We start from the raw sequence: 20551 nt of genomic DNA, 5'->3' as shown, positions 1-20551 counted from the left end.
ATGTTTATTGTACCTTGTTCTTCAGGAACATGTAAGGGCCGTTTTACAGTCTCCGCAGCCGAGTTTGCATGCTGGCGCGCCAGGATTTCTAGTGCGCAACCAGAGGGCGTGCACCAGTCTATTTATTTTTTTTTTTAGCGGCATATGACAAAGCGGAAATGGGAAGCATGAACAAGCTCCTGGGCAACTGGATGCCTGGACTCTCAGAGTGACTTACTGGGTTAAGATGAGTTCTTTTATGGTGAATGAAAGGCTTGATCCGACGAAGTAGGTCATCGAATCAAATCGAAACATTGATGTCAACGCTGCTGCCACTTCTGCCATTGTTTACCTTTTTCTTCTTCTAGTCCGTAGAAATAGCAAAGTTGGTAGCCTTTCCTCTGTTCAGGAGAACACTGCAACTAGTGTCGCGACCACCACGTGCAAGTTTAAACAGTTACAGCGCTCCCATGACGTTACACTGGCGCTCAACAGGTTTGCTGCGGCAAGTATACCCCACGTTTAATAGTCTGCTTTTTATGTAGTCCACTGGATAACTGGTCAAATATGTCACAATTTCCACTGGAGCTTTGACAGTCAAAATAAGATAAAATCTCAAAAGCATTAATGGCAAATATCAGGTTCTAGTCCTCTTCTTATGCACCACATTGCATCAACATTTATCATAGAGCCATGGATAGAAATTCCCCTACTGCCGTGAAAGCATTAGGTGTGTTGAGTTGACTTTGCGGCTCCAGCTGGAAGAACTAAAATGGTTTCTCTTACTGTGCTAAAAGTAGTGCAATTACTTTCTTTGGCTGCATGCATATACTCAAATGCACCGTGTTCAGACATCTTTTCTGGGAGTCGTGGAAAACCATGCATTTGAAAAGAAGTGCTATTGAAATGAAAATGGTGGAAATTGAATGTAAGGGACGGATAAAAGGGGTGGAAATTGTTGCATATATGTGGATCTGTAGACGCATACTGTATGTAGTGGTACAATAGCTGGATGAGCAAAGCAGCAGTTTGTTTGTGCTGCTGTACTAAAGAGCACTTTAGTAGTAGCTGTTAAAGGGGAAACTATGCTTCCTGTTTATATAGTGTAGCCAGATGCTCTCAGCCAGTGAGTCTAAGTATTCACTTTGACAACTGAAGAATAACAAAGTAGCTTTTTTTAAATTTTGTACATGTTTATGTTCACATTTCTTCATGTCAGTCATGCCATCATGTGCCGACTTAGGATGGATGAGTAGGTGACCAAGGGGGTAAGGAGAGCATCTGATCTTGCTCTGGCTTTATTGAGTGTAGGGTCTGAGAGCTCGTCACCCTGTCTGTGCAAACACAGAATGTAATACCTCATGCCAAATTGAATTTCTTGCCTGAAATATTTTGTGTGGTAAAGCACGCTCTTTGATATCTGTCACTCTTTCTTCCACTCTGTCTCTACTGTGCGGTTATCTTTACCTGCAGGAGTGATTCTCTGGATTAAAGTAGCATGTAACACTAATGCGAAGGGAGGTCATAGACACACATGCACACGCAACATCTTCCACAAAGGTTTACAGCCCAGAATTCATCACTTGTAAGATTTATTTCACTAGCAGCTATTTAAAAGAATTTGAATTGTTGAAAGCCGTATCTAATGCAGGGAAAAGTCTACTTTTCTACTAATAAAACTCCATGTAAATACACTGACTTTCATCTAGGTAAGCTAACAAATGCCTGTCATACAGTACTTCTTTGAGGAATAACCACCAGCTTCTACAACATAGGCCTCAATTATAGTGCTTCAGTGTCTCCTGAGCTGCTGCTCTGTGGTGACACACAAGCTATGCCTGTCTTAGCTCTCTACTCTGCTGTCACAGCGCCGAGGCATTTGTGCTTGTTAGCAGGATCCGTTCATCGGGGTCATCCACAGGGTCACATTTCTTTATCGATGTGTGCTAGGTTGCACAGATTGGAACTGCAACAAATGATTGTTCTTATTTTCATTAATTGCTTGTTTAGCTTATGAAATGTCAAAATACTATGTCATGACAAGTAACCAAAGCTGAAAAAGATTTTCAAAGATTTTTGTCTTGAAATTGCTTTGGAAAACTGATTGTCTTTCAATTGCCTGATCGACTAATTGTTTGAGCATTAGCAGAGACATCAAATTATCCACAATGGGCTGTTCACACTCTGCCTCAAGATCTACAAATTTTAAATATCTCTCTGCTCCAGTGATTCCAAGAGGAATGCTATTATCTGATTTCATAGTAGGCCCAGTATTTGTTGCTATGACACAGTGTAACCTCTGCAGTATGAATGAATTGATTTCATTCCTACATTTAATATGGACCTTAATTGTATTTATTTATACTGTTCTATATCCCTTTTCTTCTTTGTGGTAATTGGAAGAAATCATTGAGAAAACAATACGTAAAAATTTCTTTTCCTTTACCTAACATTTATTTTCCTTTTTATATAAGCCAAACATAGATGAGGACAGCAGTATATGACTGTAATAAATACAGCCATAAAGCAGGATGTTGATGGTCTGTGATGGCCCTCCTTGATCATAGCTCTAAGCACATTCTCCCCAGCGGCTTTTACACCATGGTCCGGGACAGTAATTCAAAGGAAATAATGCAGCAATGTCATTTATGATACTCTGTCGGGGCCTGGTCATGGCGCTCTCCGCAGGGACCACCGCCACTGTGTTGGCTGTCATTCTGAGTGGCCTGCCTCACTACTGTAGTTGATTAAAGCGATGCTAACATGCCGCATGTGGGGGCTTGGTGGACTTGGAGAAATGAGTGAGCCTCAGGAGGATCTGTGGGCCGCATTTAGAAAAAGGGTCCTGGCACATATTCTGTAGCTCATGACCAAATGCATGCCAAAGATGACTGATGATCCTTGGCAGAAATGGTGATCTTGTGATATATGTATCTTGTGTTTTTTCCTTGATGCTGTCCACGTGAAGTTTAAAACATATGGTCAGATGCTGAGCTGCACTCCTGGAGCTGGTAGGGATTTAATGAATTGCTCAACGACTAAACAAAAGGCAGGGGGCTTGCTGTTGAATAGGTCAAACTTGTAAATCAGTGGATTAAAATTGTATCATACAGAAAGTATTGTGTTGTAGGTTTTTTTTACAGTTATTTTAGGGGAGATTTCCACACATAGGATTGATTTTCCAATTCCATAATAATTATGTAACCATGTCAATACCTCCCTCTTTTAGCATTCTTCTCTTAATGTTGAGCAGTAACATGTTAATGGATAATAACATGCTCAACATGATATGTTCCATTGTTATATGTGAAGTTATTCCTCCCTATGGCCAGTAAAGTCACTACTGTACCAGAGATTATGGAGGCATGTTATCTATTTATTTAAGCATTTGCTTAGGGGGCACTCTAGTGGCTAACATATGGTATTACAGCATATGTGTGGAAAGCCTGTTTGAAAGTATAGGGCCAGGTTAAAAAGTATTTCAAACTGTGTCAGATGAATACATTTTGAAAAAAAAGTAAGCTAGTAACTGGCAAAAGGTATGCATAGGTTTTAATACTTTGCATTGATCGTACACTTAACTAATCAGGCCAAGTATGATAAGACAGACCAATAAAATAAAGCTTTTGCATGCAGATGTCCAGCTTTGTGAAGCACTTAAAAAAATGGCACAAATAAATCACTATCAAACACACTTAACTTTGCCTATTTAAACCAAAGACACTCTAATTGACTTTCACATATCTTTTCAAACCTCTCTCTCTTTACACACACACACACACACACACACACACACACACACACACACACACACACACACACACACACACACACACACACACACACACACACACACACACACACACACACACACACACACACACACACACACACACCGTTTTTTGTTTGGTATTTTGCAGTCATCCCAAGGGAACATACTGTACAATGCACATCTGTAGTTTCTCCATGTAGTTGTTGTATTATCAGTTGAGTAGCTTCATTCATCACACCTACTAAGTGGCTGTGACTCCTGTGAGCATCATTGTTGTGCAGATTGCTGGTGTAAAGAGAAATCAACACTACCCAAATGAAAGCAATTACATTAGCGTGAAATGAACAGGTCCCATGGTGTAGATATTTAAGTGTCCAAACCTCTGAAGGATAAAAAGAGGTGTGTTTAGAGCCATGGTGAACACAAAACATATTGCATAATATCCACTGGGAGGCAGGAAAGCAGCACTAGTTTGTCCTAATGTGTAACAACTACAATGTTGGTGAGAGAATAAGATGCATAATGAAATCAGGCTTAGAAGATACAAAGAAAGTTAGCAACTAATCCCCATTTCCATATTGAGCAGAAGGGTTTTGCATTCTGGGTGTCTTTTTGCCAGCACCTGGGTAAGGAGCTTATGAGAGAACAATAAGATCCTCTTGGAATGGTTTACAGTGCTGCTAGCCAAGGTAGTCCAGATTGAATGCAATTATAAAAACCAAAGACATGGCTTAAGGTTGACTTGTTTTGTTCAGATTGTTCCAAAAAGAGAAAATAAAATAAGCTTAGAGGCTAGGTCTTATTCATTCTCTAGCTGCTGTCAGGGATGGTTCTGTGTTTTCCCAGTTGTTTTCATTAGTTCTGCGCTTAATATTTGCCACAGTCAAAACCATGTTGAAAATGATATGACTCACATGTTGTTGTAGAGCCATGGAAAATGTCAAGATTCGAGCTTTCGCCGGGCGGTGAGACCACAGATTTTATACTGATTTGAAATAAGAAACAAGCTGGGTTCAGTGTGTGGGGAGAAACACCCTGTTTTTGGCCTTGCAGTGTTATTTTATGGTAAGTTAATGAGACGAGTTAGCCAGTTCCCACTGTAAAGTTACTGGTCTCGTCATCCTTAGTGGAAGTATTCCATTTCAGAAACACTCTTTGAATTCTCAACATTAACTTTTGTGAATATGGGAATAGAATAAGTGTTATTTACATGCCTGTAGGCACTGACAAATACTAATTACAGTAAATGTATATCATCTACTCTGTAGCAAAATAAACTCAAGACACTCTTACTTTAAATTATAATATGAATATTAAGCTTTAATCTTTCTCTATTCTTACTCTATTTAACCACTTCAGGCCCCATCAACATGTTGCTCAGTCAAGAATTGTTTAAAGGGTTTAGTTTGGTAGACACATTACTTTCAACTTAGAGATCCTGTTGGAGGGTTGTAACATCCCATTTCACATGCACTTTCATTGCAGTAGAGAGTAACAAAGATTCTGTCAGTGTGAAACACCCCCACCCGCATGAGTCCACAGACCCTTTTAGTATGTATGTACCACTCTGGCATGATTCCTGAAACAGGAGAGGAGGTAAGAGTAGCTTTACCTAGTCTTGTTGATTCACAGTGACCGTTAGGATTTGACAGGGACAGGATGAGAGCATAATCAAGCTATGTCTGTTCTTTGATACACACGGAATAAAGCCGTGTATGGTGGATGAGTTACAATGCCTGTGTGTGGCTCTTTTGTTTGAGTATGTGGGTACGATATAATAGTTTTTTTCATACAAAGAAGAGTAGGTGAGGGAAAGAGAGACAATCTTTACCACCCTGAAACTGAAGTGAGAAATGTTCTATGTTAGGTCATCTACTGCATATAGACCCCTTGCCTCTGAGGGTGGTTTAAGTCTTGGCCTTTCAACTCATAGAAGCCTGAACATTTACTTAGTCCTACTAAATAACTTTCTGTGGTGAAAGAGCAAAGCTGTTATTAGCTTTATGGAAGATAGGAATGACAATTTTTTTTGTGACGACTATTACAAATGGCCCCCTTAAGATTCTTGCCATATATTTGGCATTTCCTGTGAGAAAGATCTAACAGAAATGATGAAAACCAGAGGTGGAAGCGAGGGGAAAAAAATCTAAGTAGCAATAGGCCTAACTTCATTGTAAAATGATTCTATGATAAGTAAAGAACCTGTGTGTGTGTGTGTGTATATATCAATATTACTTTCATGATGATGTGTAAGGTATTTCTTAGCCATGCTGATGGCATGACATTGGTGAAACCCTAACCTTTCATCTAGCGCCACCAGTAGGTCAAAGTTTTGACTCATCCTGTGAAATATCTCAACAACAAATGCCACTTCAATTTGTCCAGTATTTTGGTTTGTGACCAAATATCTGCAAAACGAATGCCATTTACACCAATCTCAGTTGTACTTTGTTTTCAGTGCTAATTAGCAAATTTTAGCATGCTAACATGCTAAACTGAAAGGGTGAATATAGTTAATGTTATACATTACCTACTAACCTTAACATCAGCATGTTAGCATGCTGAGGTTAGCCTTTAGCAGTGCCTAGGTACCAGCTGATTATTAGTAAACTAAAACATTTTCTTTTAAATATTATTGTTTAAAATATTTGTAGTAAACCTATAACTAAATAAAAACGAAAACCTTCAAGAAAAACTAAAAGTGAACTGAAACTATATTGCCAGGTTAAAAAAATAAAGTAAATAAAAACGAAAGTAAATCATCTCAGTTTTAGTTTTTTAGCTATAATATATCACTACTAAAATGGTAACATATTGAACCACAGAAATTGAACGGACTTGACATGAGATGGCACTGTGACCTAATTGCTTCACATCGGACAATCAAGTAGTGTAAAGATTAAATATTAAACATCATGGCTAATCTCCAACCATGTATTTTGTATGTATTTGTAGCTACAAACTTCTGATACATTCTACCTGGCGCAGTGGTGATGGCACAGTGGATATGACACATGCATTTGATGTGGGAGATCTGGGTTCACTTCCCACTGCGATACATCAACCAATGTGTCCCTGAGCCAGACACTTAACCCCTAGTTGCTCCAGAGATGCGCGGCCTCTGGCATATGTAGCAACTGTAAGTCGCTTTGGATAAAAAGCGGCCACTAAATGACATGACATGTAATGTATTTTATAAACCCATATGTTTTATATGCAATTTCTTAATCAGCATGGTAACTAGTAGTAAAGCTGGCAATTAAATGTAGTGCGGCAAAAAATAGTAAGTAAAACGGCTCTTAGCCACTTAGTCCACCATTGTTGAGAACATTGTAAATATCATTCAACTTTGTGTGGTAATGTAACCTGTAGTATGTGTACATCCCTGCGTGTGTCTGAATGGACTGATTGCAGTGCTAACGTGGCTAAGAGCTGCCTGTTAGTCCTTTGCCTAAGGCCAAGATTCAGACTGCCAGAGTTGGCAGACAAGGCACGCACTTCCTGACGCCAGCAGCACCCCACACACACACACTCTCCCATTGCCCCTATTGCCCCCTTCATCCTTTCCCAAACAACTACAGACACAACAGTTGCCCTGGTAACAATGTAAACCAACAACAAACACAACCATATCATTATGGTGGGTTGAAAAAAGGAAAGGAGGAGGTGGATGAGGACATGTATGTGCGTGGTGTGAGTTGCTTCAGCACTAAATCTTTCACTTGAAGTAGAAGCTTGAAAGGGCTGGGTTCACCTCTAAAGGTTTCGCCCGCCTGATGGTGAAAAGAATGTCTCCAGTAAAAGTCTTAACTGCGCCCAATTTGCCGCCTGTGAAAGTCTCTATGGTGCCGATGGATACGCTAATCGAGAGGCAAATTGCTGTGGTATTATGGTGGTATTACTGGAAGCAATTACCAATAGCCAAGTAGGCTGCTGTGATCATACCATAAATCTAACAGTAGTCATTACGCACGGCATGGCCTAATACCGGCCAGCGTACGTATCTCTGGTGTGTGTTAGCGCCGTAGATAAACTGAGCAGGTTCTCTGAATGGAAGGGAGCTGAATGGACACAAGGATGATGTATTGTGGCTCCTGTAGCCAGACAGAAGCAAAATATGGTAGATAGAAACACAAGGATGATATCTGTGTAAATCGTTATCTAGAATGACAGATAAGACTTGTGTGAATGGGTGCATTGTGTTATCATCATAAGTTAATCGGCTAAAGCCCCCCTCACCCCCCACACGGTGCTGTGTGCAGCTTAATCTAAAAGGATAAAAAGTAAATACAAAAAATAAGTTGCATCACTTTTCTCTGGCTCCTCTCCTGCAAGATTAAGATTTAAGAGACAAATGGATAAGTTATAGACTTGATGTCATTATACAGTAATTTGTGTGTGTGTGTGTGTGTGTGTGTGTGTGTGTGTGTGTGTGTGTGTGTGTGTGTGTGTGTGTGTGTGTGTGTGTGTGTGTGTGTGTGTGTGTGTGTGTGTGTGTGTGTGTGTGTGTGTGTGTGTGTGTGTGTGTGTGTGTGTGTGTGTGTGTGTGTGTGTGTGTGTGTGTGTGTGTGTGTGTGTGTGTGTTCATCACAAACAAGTGCAGAAACAATGAACATGAAATATAGGCCTATAAACTCAAAGGAGATAATTGCTTTAACTACATCAACCTATCATCCCTTCACTCATGTTAACATGTTTGCATGTTTGTTTTATTCAATTAAATTGCTCTTCTATCATTATCATTATCTCCCCAGACTCTTCTTGTACAGGCACATTTCAGTTAGCTGGATTCTTTTATTCTTTTATAAGTGATTAAAATCATTCTTTTGAACTGTAGATGGCAGCCTTGATCCTGGCAGACAGCTGTCTTGATATATTTACTGCGAAATACATTTTCATACAAAATCTTCTTAAAGCTCAAAGTATAATTCAACTACATATTGCATTACATGCTCAAGTCACTTTTCCAACTACAATGACTGACATTGTTGCATTAATACATCAGGCTCTGGAGTGACGTCCTAATCTCTGTAATATTTGCGGTCAGAAAGTGACAGAGGAGGTTTGCACCAAGGTCTGCGATAAGACTTTCCACAGGCCTCAGAGCTGTGATGTTACCCTGCTCATGTGTGTCCCCATCTGATTCTGATCAGGGTTTTTTTTACTGCTGCAGTCAGAGTCGTGGAGCCTAACAGCCATATTTTTAGGCCAGAAGTGGAGGAGGGTGCTATTGAAAGCCGAGACATAATTATGAAATGTAAGTTGGAATATTGTTTTTATTACAAAGCCAAACAAATGCGTCTCTGCAGCAACTCACATCAAAGATGTCTGTGTGACGACTAACCGCTGAGTGGAGGCTTTGGTGCTCAAAGCTTAATGAAAAACAAATGCTGGTTGTATGTGTGAGGGCAACGAAAGTGTGAGGTCTGCAAGTGTCACTGTACTGTATGTGTCGGGTTGAGTATGTGCTGTGTGCCTTTTTATCTATATGTTGCTCACACATGTGGGACTCTGTTTGAGTAAGTGGAGCTTTTGACTGTACAAGGCATATATCACTTAAAGATTATTAATTACGGCCCAGTGTTTCAGTATGTGGTGGGGCGCCGTCACTGTTCATGAAAGAATGGAAAATTCAATTATTTCACTTTAGATGAGACACAATAACTCACAGCCTTTGATGAAATGCTTTGGATTTGGTGCGGAGCATGATGAAGTGTGTGCGTGCGTGTCTCCCTGCTCCACGTGTGGGGTAGTGCTTTAGATGATTCCACTAGACATCTGTCAACGTGTAATCCAAGAAGGTGTATATTAAGTTATTTGTGAAACCAATGTGCTAATTATGACTTTTCAGCCCTATGAAGAGCAGCAAAGAGCCAGTCAGTCCGTCTCTGTCTAAACAAAATAAATTACATGGAAACTTGGAGAGAGGAGCACACAAACACTTTATCTGTGCGCTATGCTCCGTTCCTTTCTGGCTTTACTGTGAGTGAGTGATTGCGGCACGGAATTCCTCATCGCTCAGGCCTTTTGTTGGGATTGCATCGCTCAAATAGTTTCCATTTCTCTCCCCCCTCCCTCCACCTACCCCCAGTGCAGACCCATTTTATTTATCTGCCATGTCTCATCGTTAGACAGGGTGAGCACGCATGGCTGCCCCGGTGCCCAGGGAGTGAAATGTGACGGGCTGACAAACGGGCGAGTGTGGACAGACATTTGTTGTGTCTAGACAGAGGCCTGGGAGGCTGTCATGGTCTCGGGGTAAGCTGGTCTCATGGGAGACTCGCTGTAAACGTATCATGGTGGTATTGTGTTGGAGGCATGCTGGGTTCTATTGTGAACACAGAGTATGCACTCAGTCATATGTGTTTGACTAAGCAGACACGAAAGAGAAAAGAACACTTCTATGTGAGCATGGATTTTGGAATGCGCTCATGAAAAGACAGCTAGGTGTCAAGTTTAAAAGTTAGTTTTTTTAGAGGTCTAGATTATATAATGTGTAACAGTTGATTCAACATCATTTTAATTACTATATTTAAAGTATAGTAGATCTGCTACACATTGAAATATAGTCGATTAAAACGGTGCACTCTACTCTGAAATATCAGTTTGTTTGAGACCACAAAAATCGATTTAGAAATAAGAAATTATTTCTGCAGTCATATTTAGGCTCATTGTGATACAATTTGAGCATATGCGTCACAATGTGCATGTACGTAAAAGCAGTCATTTACAATGCTAACACCCAAACCCCAACCAGTGAGACACATATTTATTACTTTAGCACTCCACACACAGGCCCTCCTCAGACTGTGGTGTCAACACAGAAATCTGTAGCCTCTCCCTCCCCAGTAGAAAGTTCAGAGTTAGATTCAGCCTCATGGAAGGCTGACATAGCTAAAATTCAGACTGCTGTTGCACAGATGAAGGGCTGCACTTACTTCTATAGCCTGCACATGGAGAAACAAGATTTGAAAGCTATGGACAGTAAGCAGCAACAGTACACCGGTGTACTAGTTTGGGGCCTAAGTGCACCTTTACAGTAGTTGTAACCTTCTTTTTAGAAACTCCTCTGTATCCACAAACAAGCATACGCATGCAAAAACTAGTTAGTCTGACTAGGAGTTACTCTTCCCTTTTCATTTGCATCTGTGACTGTTGATATTATTGGAAAATGGTATCCTATCTTCTCCATATGGCCAAAAGGAGGAACCGTTGCAAGTGTGGAACAAATCGTTTTAGCCCAACATTTTGTGACTCTTTGCTATGCGTTTCAACCTCTGCAACATTTCATTCAGACACGGTCTAATCTGTTTTCTGTATGGGATGCACTCCAGACAAAAGCTTTTGTTCACTTCAACAATTTTAGGGATTAGCTTTCACTTCCTTCAGACAAACGGGTCTTTATCTCCATTATTGTTTCATTTTATATCGACCAGAAGGAAACAAGTCCAAAACACAAAGCGGTAGGTGAAGGGACCAGCAGATGCGTACACAGAAGTAATGTTCTCTTTCAGGGTCAGAGCCGCTCGCTGTTATTCGTTTGCTATTTCATGCAAGCTGCAGCCTCACAAGTGAATGTTTCCAAGTGTCAAGTAATGATTTGTATCCCAGGCTATGACCCAGAGAAAATCTGGAATACAGCATTAGTCAGTCGCCAAAAAAAAAGGAAATGGTTAGAAGTGAGATTGGACGAGAAGAAAAGAGGAAAAGGTAAAGGCCCAAACTCGAGCAGTTCCCACGACCAGCAAATTGCTGGTGGCTCTCTCTGTCCCCACCCCCTCCAATGCATACCGTGATGAATGGGACACTTAATATTGCTCTGCTTAAGGGTATTACTGGAATGTATCTGTCCTCCACATAACACTAAAACAACTCATTCTTAGACGGCCTGGACACGATGTGTGTCACATGACTGATGTCAGTGATCAACGTGAGAAAAACAAGACACTTCCTGACTTTGTTAAAGGTCTTGAATAGACATATTGATTTAGATCTTTTGCCAACAGTTTTTGGTGTTAAACACTATAATGTAGCCGGAACTACTGTAGTTAACCTTTTGTGTTTTCCTCGGGTCAAATTTGACCCGTTTTCAAAGTTTTTTTTTTTTCATATCAGTAATATGGGTCTATTTCAACCAAATTGACCACAAATAACATGGATGCATGGATGTACGTTGTCTGGATCCCAGACAACATTCTATACATTGCATTTTGGGTGTTTTATTCAATTTTATAGCATTTGAAAAAAAAAATTTAAATGGTTTCAAGACAGTATCCTGACTAAACTTTGACATAAACCAGTCTGTGATCCACTCAACATCCTCTGATCTTAACTATTAGTCAAAATAATTCATAATTTCTGCTTTGTTTTGACTCAGAAATTAGGTGTAATGTCATTATAAATTAGGTTTATTGACCATGAATAAAAAAAGCATTGAAAAAAGTGACTATTTTTTTTCTTTTTTTTTTAAGTATCAAAAACATCTGAAAAAGCACAAAAAATTCAATTTTGACACACAAAAGAAAAGTTCATGGTTGACAGGAAGACAAAACAAAGGGTTAAGCGTACAACATGACATTCGTCAGTTTGGTGGCATTAAGGGTAATTACTATTAATTAATGTACATCAATCTGCTCATTGATAGGGTTTTTTGAGACTCAAATTTAAGGAAAAGACAGGGGAACACCAAAGTCAGTAGAAATCATCATTTGGGGATCAAGAATGTCTGCACAAAACTTCATGGTGATTTTCCTAATAGTTAAGATATTTAATTGTGGATCAAAGTCCAGTGAACCACACTGCTATCCACACAATAAAACATGTAAGAAAATGCAGACTTCACATTCATCTATTGCTATTATTTGTGCTTGTTTGTGTAAAAACTAAACCAAAAATCAATTAACGTAAGACCGCGGAGCGTATTTGGTCATGATATAGTGCCAAATTAGTGGATGAGATGGAAGCAGTGCGTTTGAAACGTCTCGTCAGAATGATTTCCTGACACCCAAAGGAGACGGGGGAGATTTTCTGGCTCTGTGCCATGCTGATGGATGGAGGGAGAGAGTTCTCATGAGCAAGTGTCATCCAATCTAATCCAGGTGATTAGTCATGCTTTCTCCTCTTTCAAGGTATGAAACCTATTTGTCCCCCCCAAACCAAGGGCCAGGTAATGTGATCTCTAAGTGAGAAGTTTCACTGTTGGTTTCAAATGACTAGACTCGCAGATATATAGACAGGCACACTGTACTGTATGTACAAGAGCAGAAACAATGGCAGCGAGAGGGGAGAATACACTGCATATCCTGAAGGCGACCCCCTCCCCCCTCACCCTGTTATTGGCAAAGCTCCTAAATTCTTCTGGTCTGATGGGAAGAGCGGGACAAATATTGTTATGGTGACGGGTCCAAATGTTCTGCGTGATTCAACCTGTGTTTAAAAAGATTGAACAGCAAACCTAACCAAGTAAGAGTGCAGACACCCACTCACTATTCATTCTCATAACACGGAAAGTACTGCAATTTGTTTTATCTCTTGAGGATGCACTCAAAACCAAAATAGTCTGGCTGATTCAGACTCTCCTCTTTGATCCCTGGTAATATTTAACAAACCGTTGACTTTATGTTATTCTACTTCCCTGCTTTCGTAAGTCTTGTTATTGCCGTGATTTTATTCTTGCTTTCCCCATCGTGCTAGTGCAGCGTCTATTAAAGAAACATGTATCTGTGTCTTGATGTTGAACTTTTTTTTTTCTTAGATATGAAGGCTGAAAATCCTGTTTAGTCTTGTATAACAACCAAACTTTATAATTGTTCCATGTAAAGAGGACTTCATCGCATCGGTAACAGCTGTATGTTAAAATAAAGCAGATCTCTTAGAATAGAGAGGGAAGGCAGACCAAAGGAAAGTTTATTTAACATGAGGAAAAAGGACCTCTACATGTTACCTGTCCGTATGTAAGCATGTTCACATGTAACTGTTGTGGCTGGTTACGATGAACAATACTGGCGTGTCTGAAACATATTGACTTCTTTAGAGAGTCAGAGGGAAGAGGGATCCATGTGTGTGTGTGCGCTCAGAGTATTTGCTCTGGAGGACACAGGGATAGATCAGACGAAACCCAACTTTCCAGCTCTCCGTCTTACCGCTCATTTTCCCCGCCGACTTCATTGTTCTTTGTCCCCTTTCACCATCAGCTTGTTAATGTACCCTTCCTGTTTCTGTGCCGCCATGATGTGGCGCTGTCATCGACTCTTCCGCATCACTCGTGTGTGTGTGTGTGTGTGTGTGTGTGTGTGTGTGTGTGTGTGTGTGTGTGTGTGTGTGTGTGTGTGTGTGTGTGTGTGTGTGTGTGTGTGTGTGTGTGTGTGTGTGTGTGTGTGTGTGTGTGTGTGTGTGTGTGTGTGTGTGTGTGTGTGTGTGTGTGTGTGTGTGTGTGTGTGTGTGTGTGTGTGTGTGTGTGGCGACGCGCACAGCAGCAGGGGCCGGGCTGAGAATGTTTATTTACTGTGATTTGCTTGCATCTTTGGCTCTAAGCAGACTGTCATCAACGGGCATCCTATTGACAAGAGAGACCAAAGTATGATTAACGTCCTTTCTCTCTCTTATTTTCTCTCCCTCTGCCTTCTCCTTCCTCTGTCCCTCCTTGTGTCCCTTTGGCTCCCTCCCCCCTCAGAGGACCTGGATGACCTGCGGATGGAGGGTGTGACGGGCTTGGCTCCATCTGGCAGTAAGTTCAGCCAGGGACGCAGCTCCTATCATACTGAACCGCAGGCCAAAGTTACACTCAACATCTGCTCTAGGTGTGCCAGGTAAATGTTTTCACCTTCTCTTATCTGGTGACTTGGGAGAGAAAGCACAGTTCTGTTTACAGGGGTTTAAAGAAATAGTTCAACATTTTGGGAAATTACTTTATTTGCCTTCTTGCCGAGAGTTAGATGAATAGATGGATACCATATGGATAATCATGTCTGTCTGGTAAATATACGACTACAGCCAGCAGCCAGTTGGCTTAGCTAATCATACTGGACAAACTTTCAGCAACAAAGCAAATAAGTGTATTTTCCAAAACGTCAAGCTGTTGCTCTAAGGCTTTAAATTATATGAATTCAAATACATTTTAGCTACCGTACGTTTGTGGTTATTACTGTAATCTGTTTGGTTTCTTTCCATCATTCTCAGAACAGTGAATAATATCCTATCTGAAGTGCATTCCGGTGTTGCTTGTTTTCACAAATCAGCCCAAGCACTGATAATCGTCTCCATTATCACCCTTTCTCTCGTTATCACAGTTTTTCTCTTCTGACACATTTCCTGTTCCCCCTGATCTGCAGCATCAGTGTAGTGCTCACATTTCTGAGTGTTGGGTATGATACCACAGGACAGGTGTGGGCAGGACTCTTCCTTGATGCCAGTCAGAGATAAACGGGTATCTGTTTGATGAGACGCCGGGCACACATGTGCCTGCACGGCCTCCTCTGTTTGGGGTTTGGAATTTGTTTGTTTCCTACTCTTCTTTCATTCACGCTGCTTATCCGTTTCGCTCCATGCACAGGCTGCGGGATGTTGTCAGAGGTTCTGCAGGAGGATGAATGGTATCGGTGGCTTTTTTGCAGGCAGTTTATTGACTGGATGTTTTTAAGCAAATAGTTTATACTTTTGGCTTATCATTGAGTCCCCGGGTCGGATCAGCAGCAGAGCAAAGCAGCATCTGTATCTGGAGTCGTTCTTGGCTCATGTGCTCAACTTTTTTTCGTGACTGAAATGTCAGACATCTGTTCTCCTTCTCTGTCTTCCTTTCTCCTTCTGGTTCGATCCAAATTCTTGCTTCGTCCCCTATAACCTGACCACAAAATCCTCCCCAAGCTTTATTGGCGTAGGAGTCATGGTCTTTCATAGTCACTCTTGGTGAGTGTTAGGGCCATAAACAGATCACTAAGCTGGAAAAGTGTTGTATGCCTTTTGTGCTGTTCTGGAGACACGGAATACTGAAATTAGGAGTGTTGGTCACATATTCATGAATCCACACATGAAACTTGTGCATGCATGTCCTTGCACGCATGCAAACAGAATACCTCTGTGAACAGGGAGTGGAGGCAGAGGTCAGGGAGCAAGTAAGGAGGACAGAAACTTTTTATAGGTCCTAACAGAAACTTTATGCTGTGTGCATCAGCACTCGGTCTTGATGGGATTACCAGAATCACCTTTCAAACATGGCTCAATATGGGGCCAACCTTTAAAACTGACTCCTCAGAACACTAACATATGTGGCACAGTTGGTGCCCTTGTGTTTCACACCTGGAGACAGAACTACTGTACTTATGTGGCCTTGCTAGTTTTGTGTAAAGTTAAGGCTCAAGAAGATTAAGTGGATTATTTGTGATATTATAGAACTCTCACAAAGATAGTAGAGGGTTGGTTGACTCTGTATGGATCTGTGAACACTGACCCAAACATTCCTCACATACCCGTCACCCCTGAGGCAAACACATGAGATTTCTGCTCCTTTTTTCCTGCATGTGAGCTCTTTTGGGTCAGTCAGGTTCAGCTGTCTGTGCGTTACACTTTTGTTCAAAAGCATGCACTCTGTATTCGCTACCCTTGGTTGTCTAAGCGGTCAAACGAGACTGAGCCACTTCGCCTTACCATCTACCACCCAAAGCCAAGGAGAGGTGACGCTTACTTTCACACCCACAGTGTGAAGGCCACAACAAAATGTATTCATTTCCAGCAGCACCCCTGTGTGTTACTGTGTTCACGATCCACCTGTAATGTTATATATATATATATATATCCACCTGTAATGTTATATATATATATATATATATATATATATATATATATATATATATATATATATATATATATATATATATATATATATATATATATATATATATATATATAAAAACACACAAATTGTAACGTGTATGTTATCTTTATTGCATAATGATATAATCACTTTGCTTTCTTTTGAGCTGGCTGACCCCAAGCTGAAATGTTTCCCAGCCTTTAGACACCTTCCTCAGCCATTGTCCTTTTCCCTTGCTTCTGTCCAACCACTGTCCCTGCCACCAAACAGTCCAGTCAGCCTGTGTGGCTCCTAACCAGCTGTGGCAGGTCAGGAAACACGCCGCTTCCTTTGGCCTCTCTTCTGGTCGGTTGAAGTGTAAAGTGCCGTGTGGCCTGTGTGTTGTGGGCATGTCTCTGTCTCATGGGCTATAGCTGTGGTCACACTGGCATTTCATCCGCCTCCTTCATGCACCCGATCAGTTCTTTTAATGGCCACAAAACCTTGTGTGTGTAAACGCATCCCAGATCTTGGGCACAGTCCGGAGTTGGCGGTGCGGTCCAAGGAAATGGATAGAGCTCCACAAACCTCTTTTGGGCTTGTAGTTCTCATTAAATTAATTGCTTTCATATCAGGAATGCACTGAGGGAATGGTAGTCGGGACTTGCGGCTATGAGCAGCTTTTGTTCAGAGAATGGGAAGGCCTTGTGATAGTCATCTCGGGTACTATTAATGGTCTTTACAAAGACCATTAAAGAGAGGGAAAGACAAAGTGAAGGATGTATAAAGAAGTAAAGAAATAGAATACACTTTAAAAAGCTGTGTTCTGCTTTTACCCTCATCGTAGAGGTAGAAATCAAGAGGCCCTGCGGCTGTGACGGAATGCAGCCGCGCCATAAAAGCGCATGGATTGCTTTCCTTTGTCTTCAGTTAATGGTTGTGCCTATGACATGGAAATGGCATGAAGTGAAAGCATTTGGAGCTAAAATGGTGTGTAATTACAGTAAATATGGCATGATTTACAGTCGTTAAAAATCTGCTTTAGAAAAATAAATGCTGTGTTTAATTCCATGCGGATGTTTGAGTGTGTGAATTAGTTTGAGTATAAAAGCAGTGAAAAGCCATATGCAGCATGTTTATCTTCCTGTTGAGAAGGTTTTTCAATCGCCGTTTGTCTTAACCCACAGTATACTTTCCTATCTCAGCGGAACTTAAATCTTTTAGTACCCAAGGAGACAGCCAAATCTCTCAGACCCGCTTCCATTTCAGTCCAAACAGATATCATTGGGGGAAAAAAAAGCTATAGGGGCTTGGAACACATCATGATAAAGAACGGTAACTGAATGATTTATGGGTAAACCAAATCTGTGCGACAGTTTTTCAGTTTTGTTTCATCAGTAAGTGTAAGTTCTGAAACAACTTAATTCATGCTCCATATGTCTGTTAATGCATTTCTTTGGTTTCAACTCATGAAGAGATATGATTTGTGACCGCAAACTGACCCCCATTTCCGTCTTTTCATGGTACCACCCCAGATTTTGAGAAGAAGAGATCATAAACTCACTAAACACTTCCTTTTTGTCTCATCACCTCAGACCGATAGAGACTTGCTTGTCTTTTTTTTATCTGGCATTCGATTTCTAAACATGTGTTGCAGTGTTGTGGCTGAAGAAAATGCTGATTACGGAGATGATTTAACTCAACTGCCAATGTGTACAGTAGTGTATTTGTGTTGTCTCTAGGTTGCAGGGGGACAGTCTATCAGACGGCAGATCTGAAGAGGAGCACAGGCCTTACATATCTGAACAAGCTGTACCTGACATCTCCTGTAAGCACAACACAGTTCAAATTCAAAGTTCGTTCTTTTTTACATTTTTGTGGTCTCACGCTCTGCTCCATCCTTGTCTTTTTTTTCTTCCTGTTTGTGTGTGTTGTGTGGAGCAGCTCCATTGCCCGGGGTGGACACAGTGGCGGGACGGTTTCAGGAATGCGAGGCCTTGTCTCAAGTGTCAGGCTCTGTAAGTGTCCTCCCTACATCCATCACCAAACAATTAAGATCATTTTACAGCCATCAATTACCATGTTGCTCTCTCCTCCTCAGCCTCTATTGTCCGAGAGTGAGCGAAAAACCACCTCAAGCCTCTTGTTAAAAGGACAAGACCCAAGCAAAACTGATCTTTATGCAGGCATTTCAGCTTACACAACAGTAGATAGTGCTGAATAAGTGAAATAAATCTCCCTATATCACTTTGCTTCCCTCTCAGGGGAATTGTGTGAGATCTGAGAAGGAATAAATGAAAAGAATATCTAGTAACGCGACGACAATTGAGGCTGATTTAGAGGTTTAATATAATAGACCTAAATATTTATGGATTACAAACAGTTTTGTTCAATTGCAGGCTTGCGTGATAACCTCACATGCTTCAGGGAAGAAATCTATATAGGCCTAATGTGGTACACACCAGACTCAGACACTCACATGCTGTTAATAAAGCAGTCAGCTAAAGACGCCAGTACCTTTTTGTATAATTACCCCCCCAAAAAGCCGATACCTCTTTTATAATTGCCCAATCTAAGTGTTAGACAAAGCTTTTTACGGCATGTTTTAAAGAAAGAAAGGGGTGTGGAGCCGAGGCATTGCTCCGTGTGTGGAGCAGATGCAGAGAGGCTCCAGACTAACTGGGAGCAGACCTTTAGAGACCGAAGGACCTGTTGAATCAAAGCCTGTAGTCACAAGTCTGAGGGATTAGGCCAAATACACTATCCAAAAAGTAGAGGGCCTATGCACCTTCCAACATCAAACTGCCAATCTTCTATTCATTTTCTCAAATGTTTTAGTGAAAAGCAAAGGCTTGACCAGATGATAGACTGTGTCAATTTTATAACCGTGTCACGTCTAATTTAGAGATTTAAACTGATTAATTTACCTTTTAGCTAAATCTGACATCCTCTTTACCACTCACCCTCACATCCACATTGAGCCACTATTTTGTAGCTGCTAATACCAAGGGACCGAACACTACATCTCCACAGGTTAAGCCCTGTCTGGCATGCTTAAGAATGATACTAATGTGTCCCATATGTAAACCGCAAGTGCAAATGACTCCTGTCATCTACTGTAGGTAATGTGGCTGTTTTGTGTTTAATTGCTTACGTTTGGCCGTCTTTGAAAGGCAATTGCAATTTGTAATAGCTTGTTAGTTTAACTGGCCCTTCAGGGGCTTGTCGGCCACAATCACTAAACTGTATGGGAAACAAATATAATGTTTTTATGAGCTTATTTGGAAAAAAAACACAATGGTTGAAGTCATACAGTATGAGCAATGACTCTGCCTCGGTAGCCGATTGTGTTTCTATTTTAGAAAAAAATCCACTTATTTATTATATCATGCTGCAGTACTTGGATGGATGGATGGATAGATGGATGGATAAGTGTCCAATTGTTTTTGTGTTGCACTGGTTATTAATGTGAAAGAAAAGATGCATGTCTGAAAATTTTAAGTCATATTTAATTATTAGCACATTTCATCATGCATGTCTGTCGTTTAATGAAGTATGCCTTGCATTGTGCATTGCCCTGGTTTGGGCAGTAAAAGGTTGGGGATGTTGGAAAGTAAACACTGTTAATGGTTATCATTATTAGTCCGACAGGCCCCCTGCCTCTGCCAGCTCCTTTTAGGTGATAATTGCCTCATAAAGACAAATACTTTCCTAAAGCAATTGCCAGAGCAAATTCTCCAAGCAATCCTTCTATAGTTTCCTTTGTAAGTGTTAAGTGATATGTCTTAATCAAATTTAGCTCGGTGTAGAGTTGTATGTGTGTTGCCATCATAAAATCTGCCAGGGGAAACTGTTCATTGGTATGGTAGAAAGAAGATAATTAGTGTGATGCAATGCCATGTGTACTGCATAATACAAGGCGGAGACGTTGAAATGTTTCCAGGAGAATTTTGGCAGAGTTTCAGACGATACACTGTATAGCTTTTTTTATTTGGGATTTTGAAATACTTTTT

The 20551-nt window shown here is 40.8% G+C and overlaps 1 protein-coding gene across 1 annotated transcript in view; it reads left to right on the top strand.

Moving 5' to 3' along the window:
- c22h8orf34 (chromosome 22 C8orf34 homolog) overlaps nt 1-20551 on the top strand; it is a 57332-nt gene that overhangs the window by 21447 nt on the left and 15334 nt on the right. The window contains exons 8-10 of the mRNA XM_039789662.1: nt 14424-14559; nt 18281-18366; nt 18483-18556. Coding sequence (XP_039645596.1) covers nt 14424-14559; nt 18281-18366; nt 18483-18556 — 296 coding nt within the window. The remainder of the gene's footprint in view (nt 1-14423; nt 14560-18280; nt 18367-18482; nt 18557-20551) is intronic.

The sequence above is a fragment of the Perca fluviatilis genome, chromosome 22, assembly GCF_010015445.1.
Source record: "Perca fluviatilis chromosome 22, GENO_Pfluv_1.0, whole genome shotgun sequence".
Classification (NCBI taxonomy): domain Eukaryota; kingdom Metazoa; phylum Chordata; class Actinopteri; order Perciformes; family Percidae; genus Perca; species Perca fluviatilis.
This window is presented reverse-complemented; position numbering and strand designations above follow the sequence as displayed.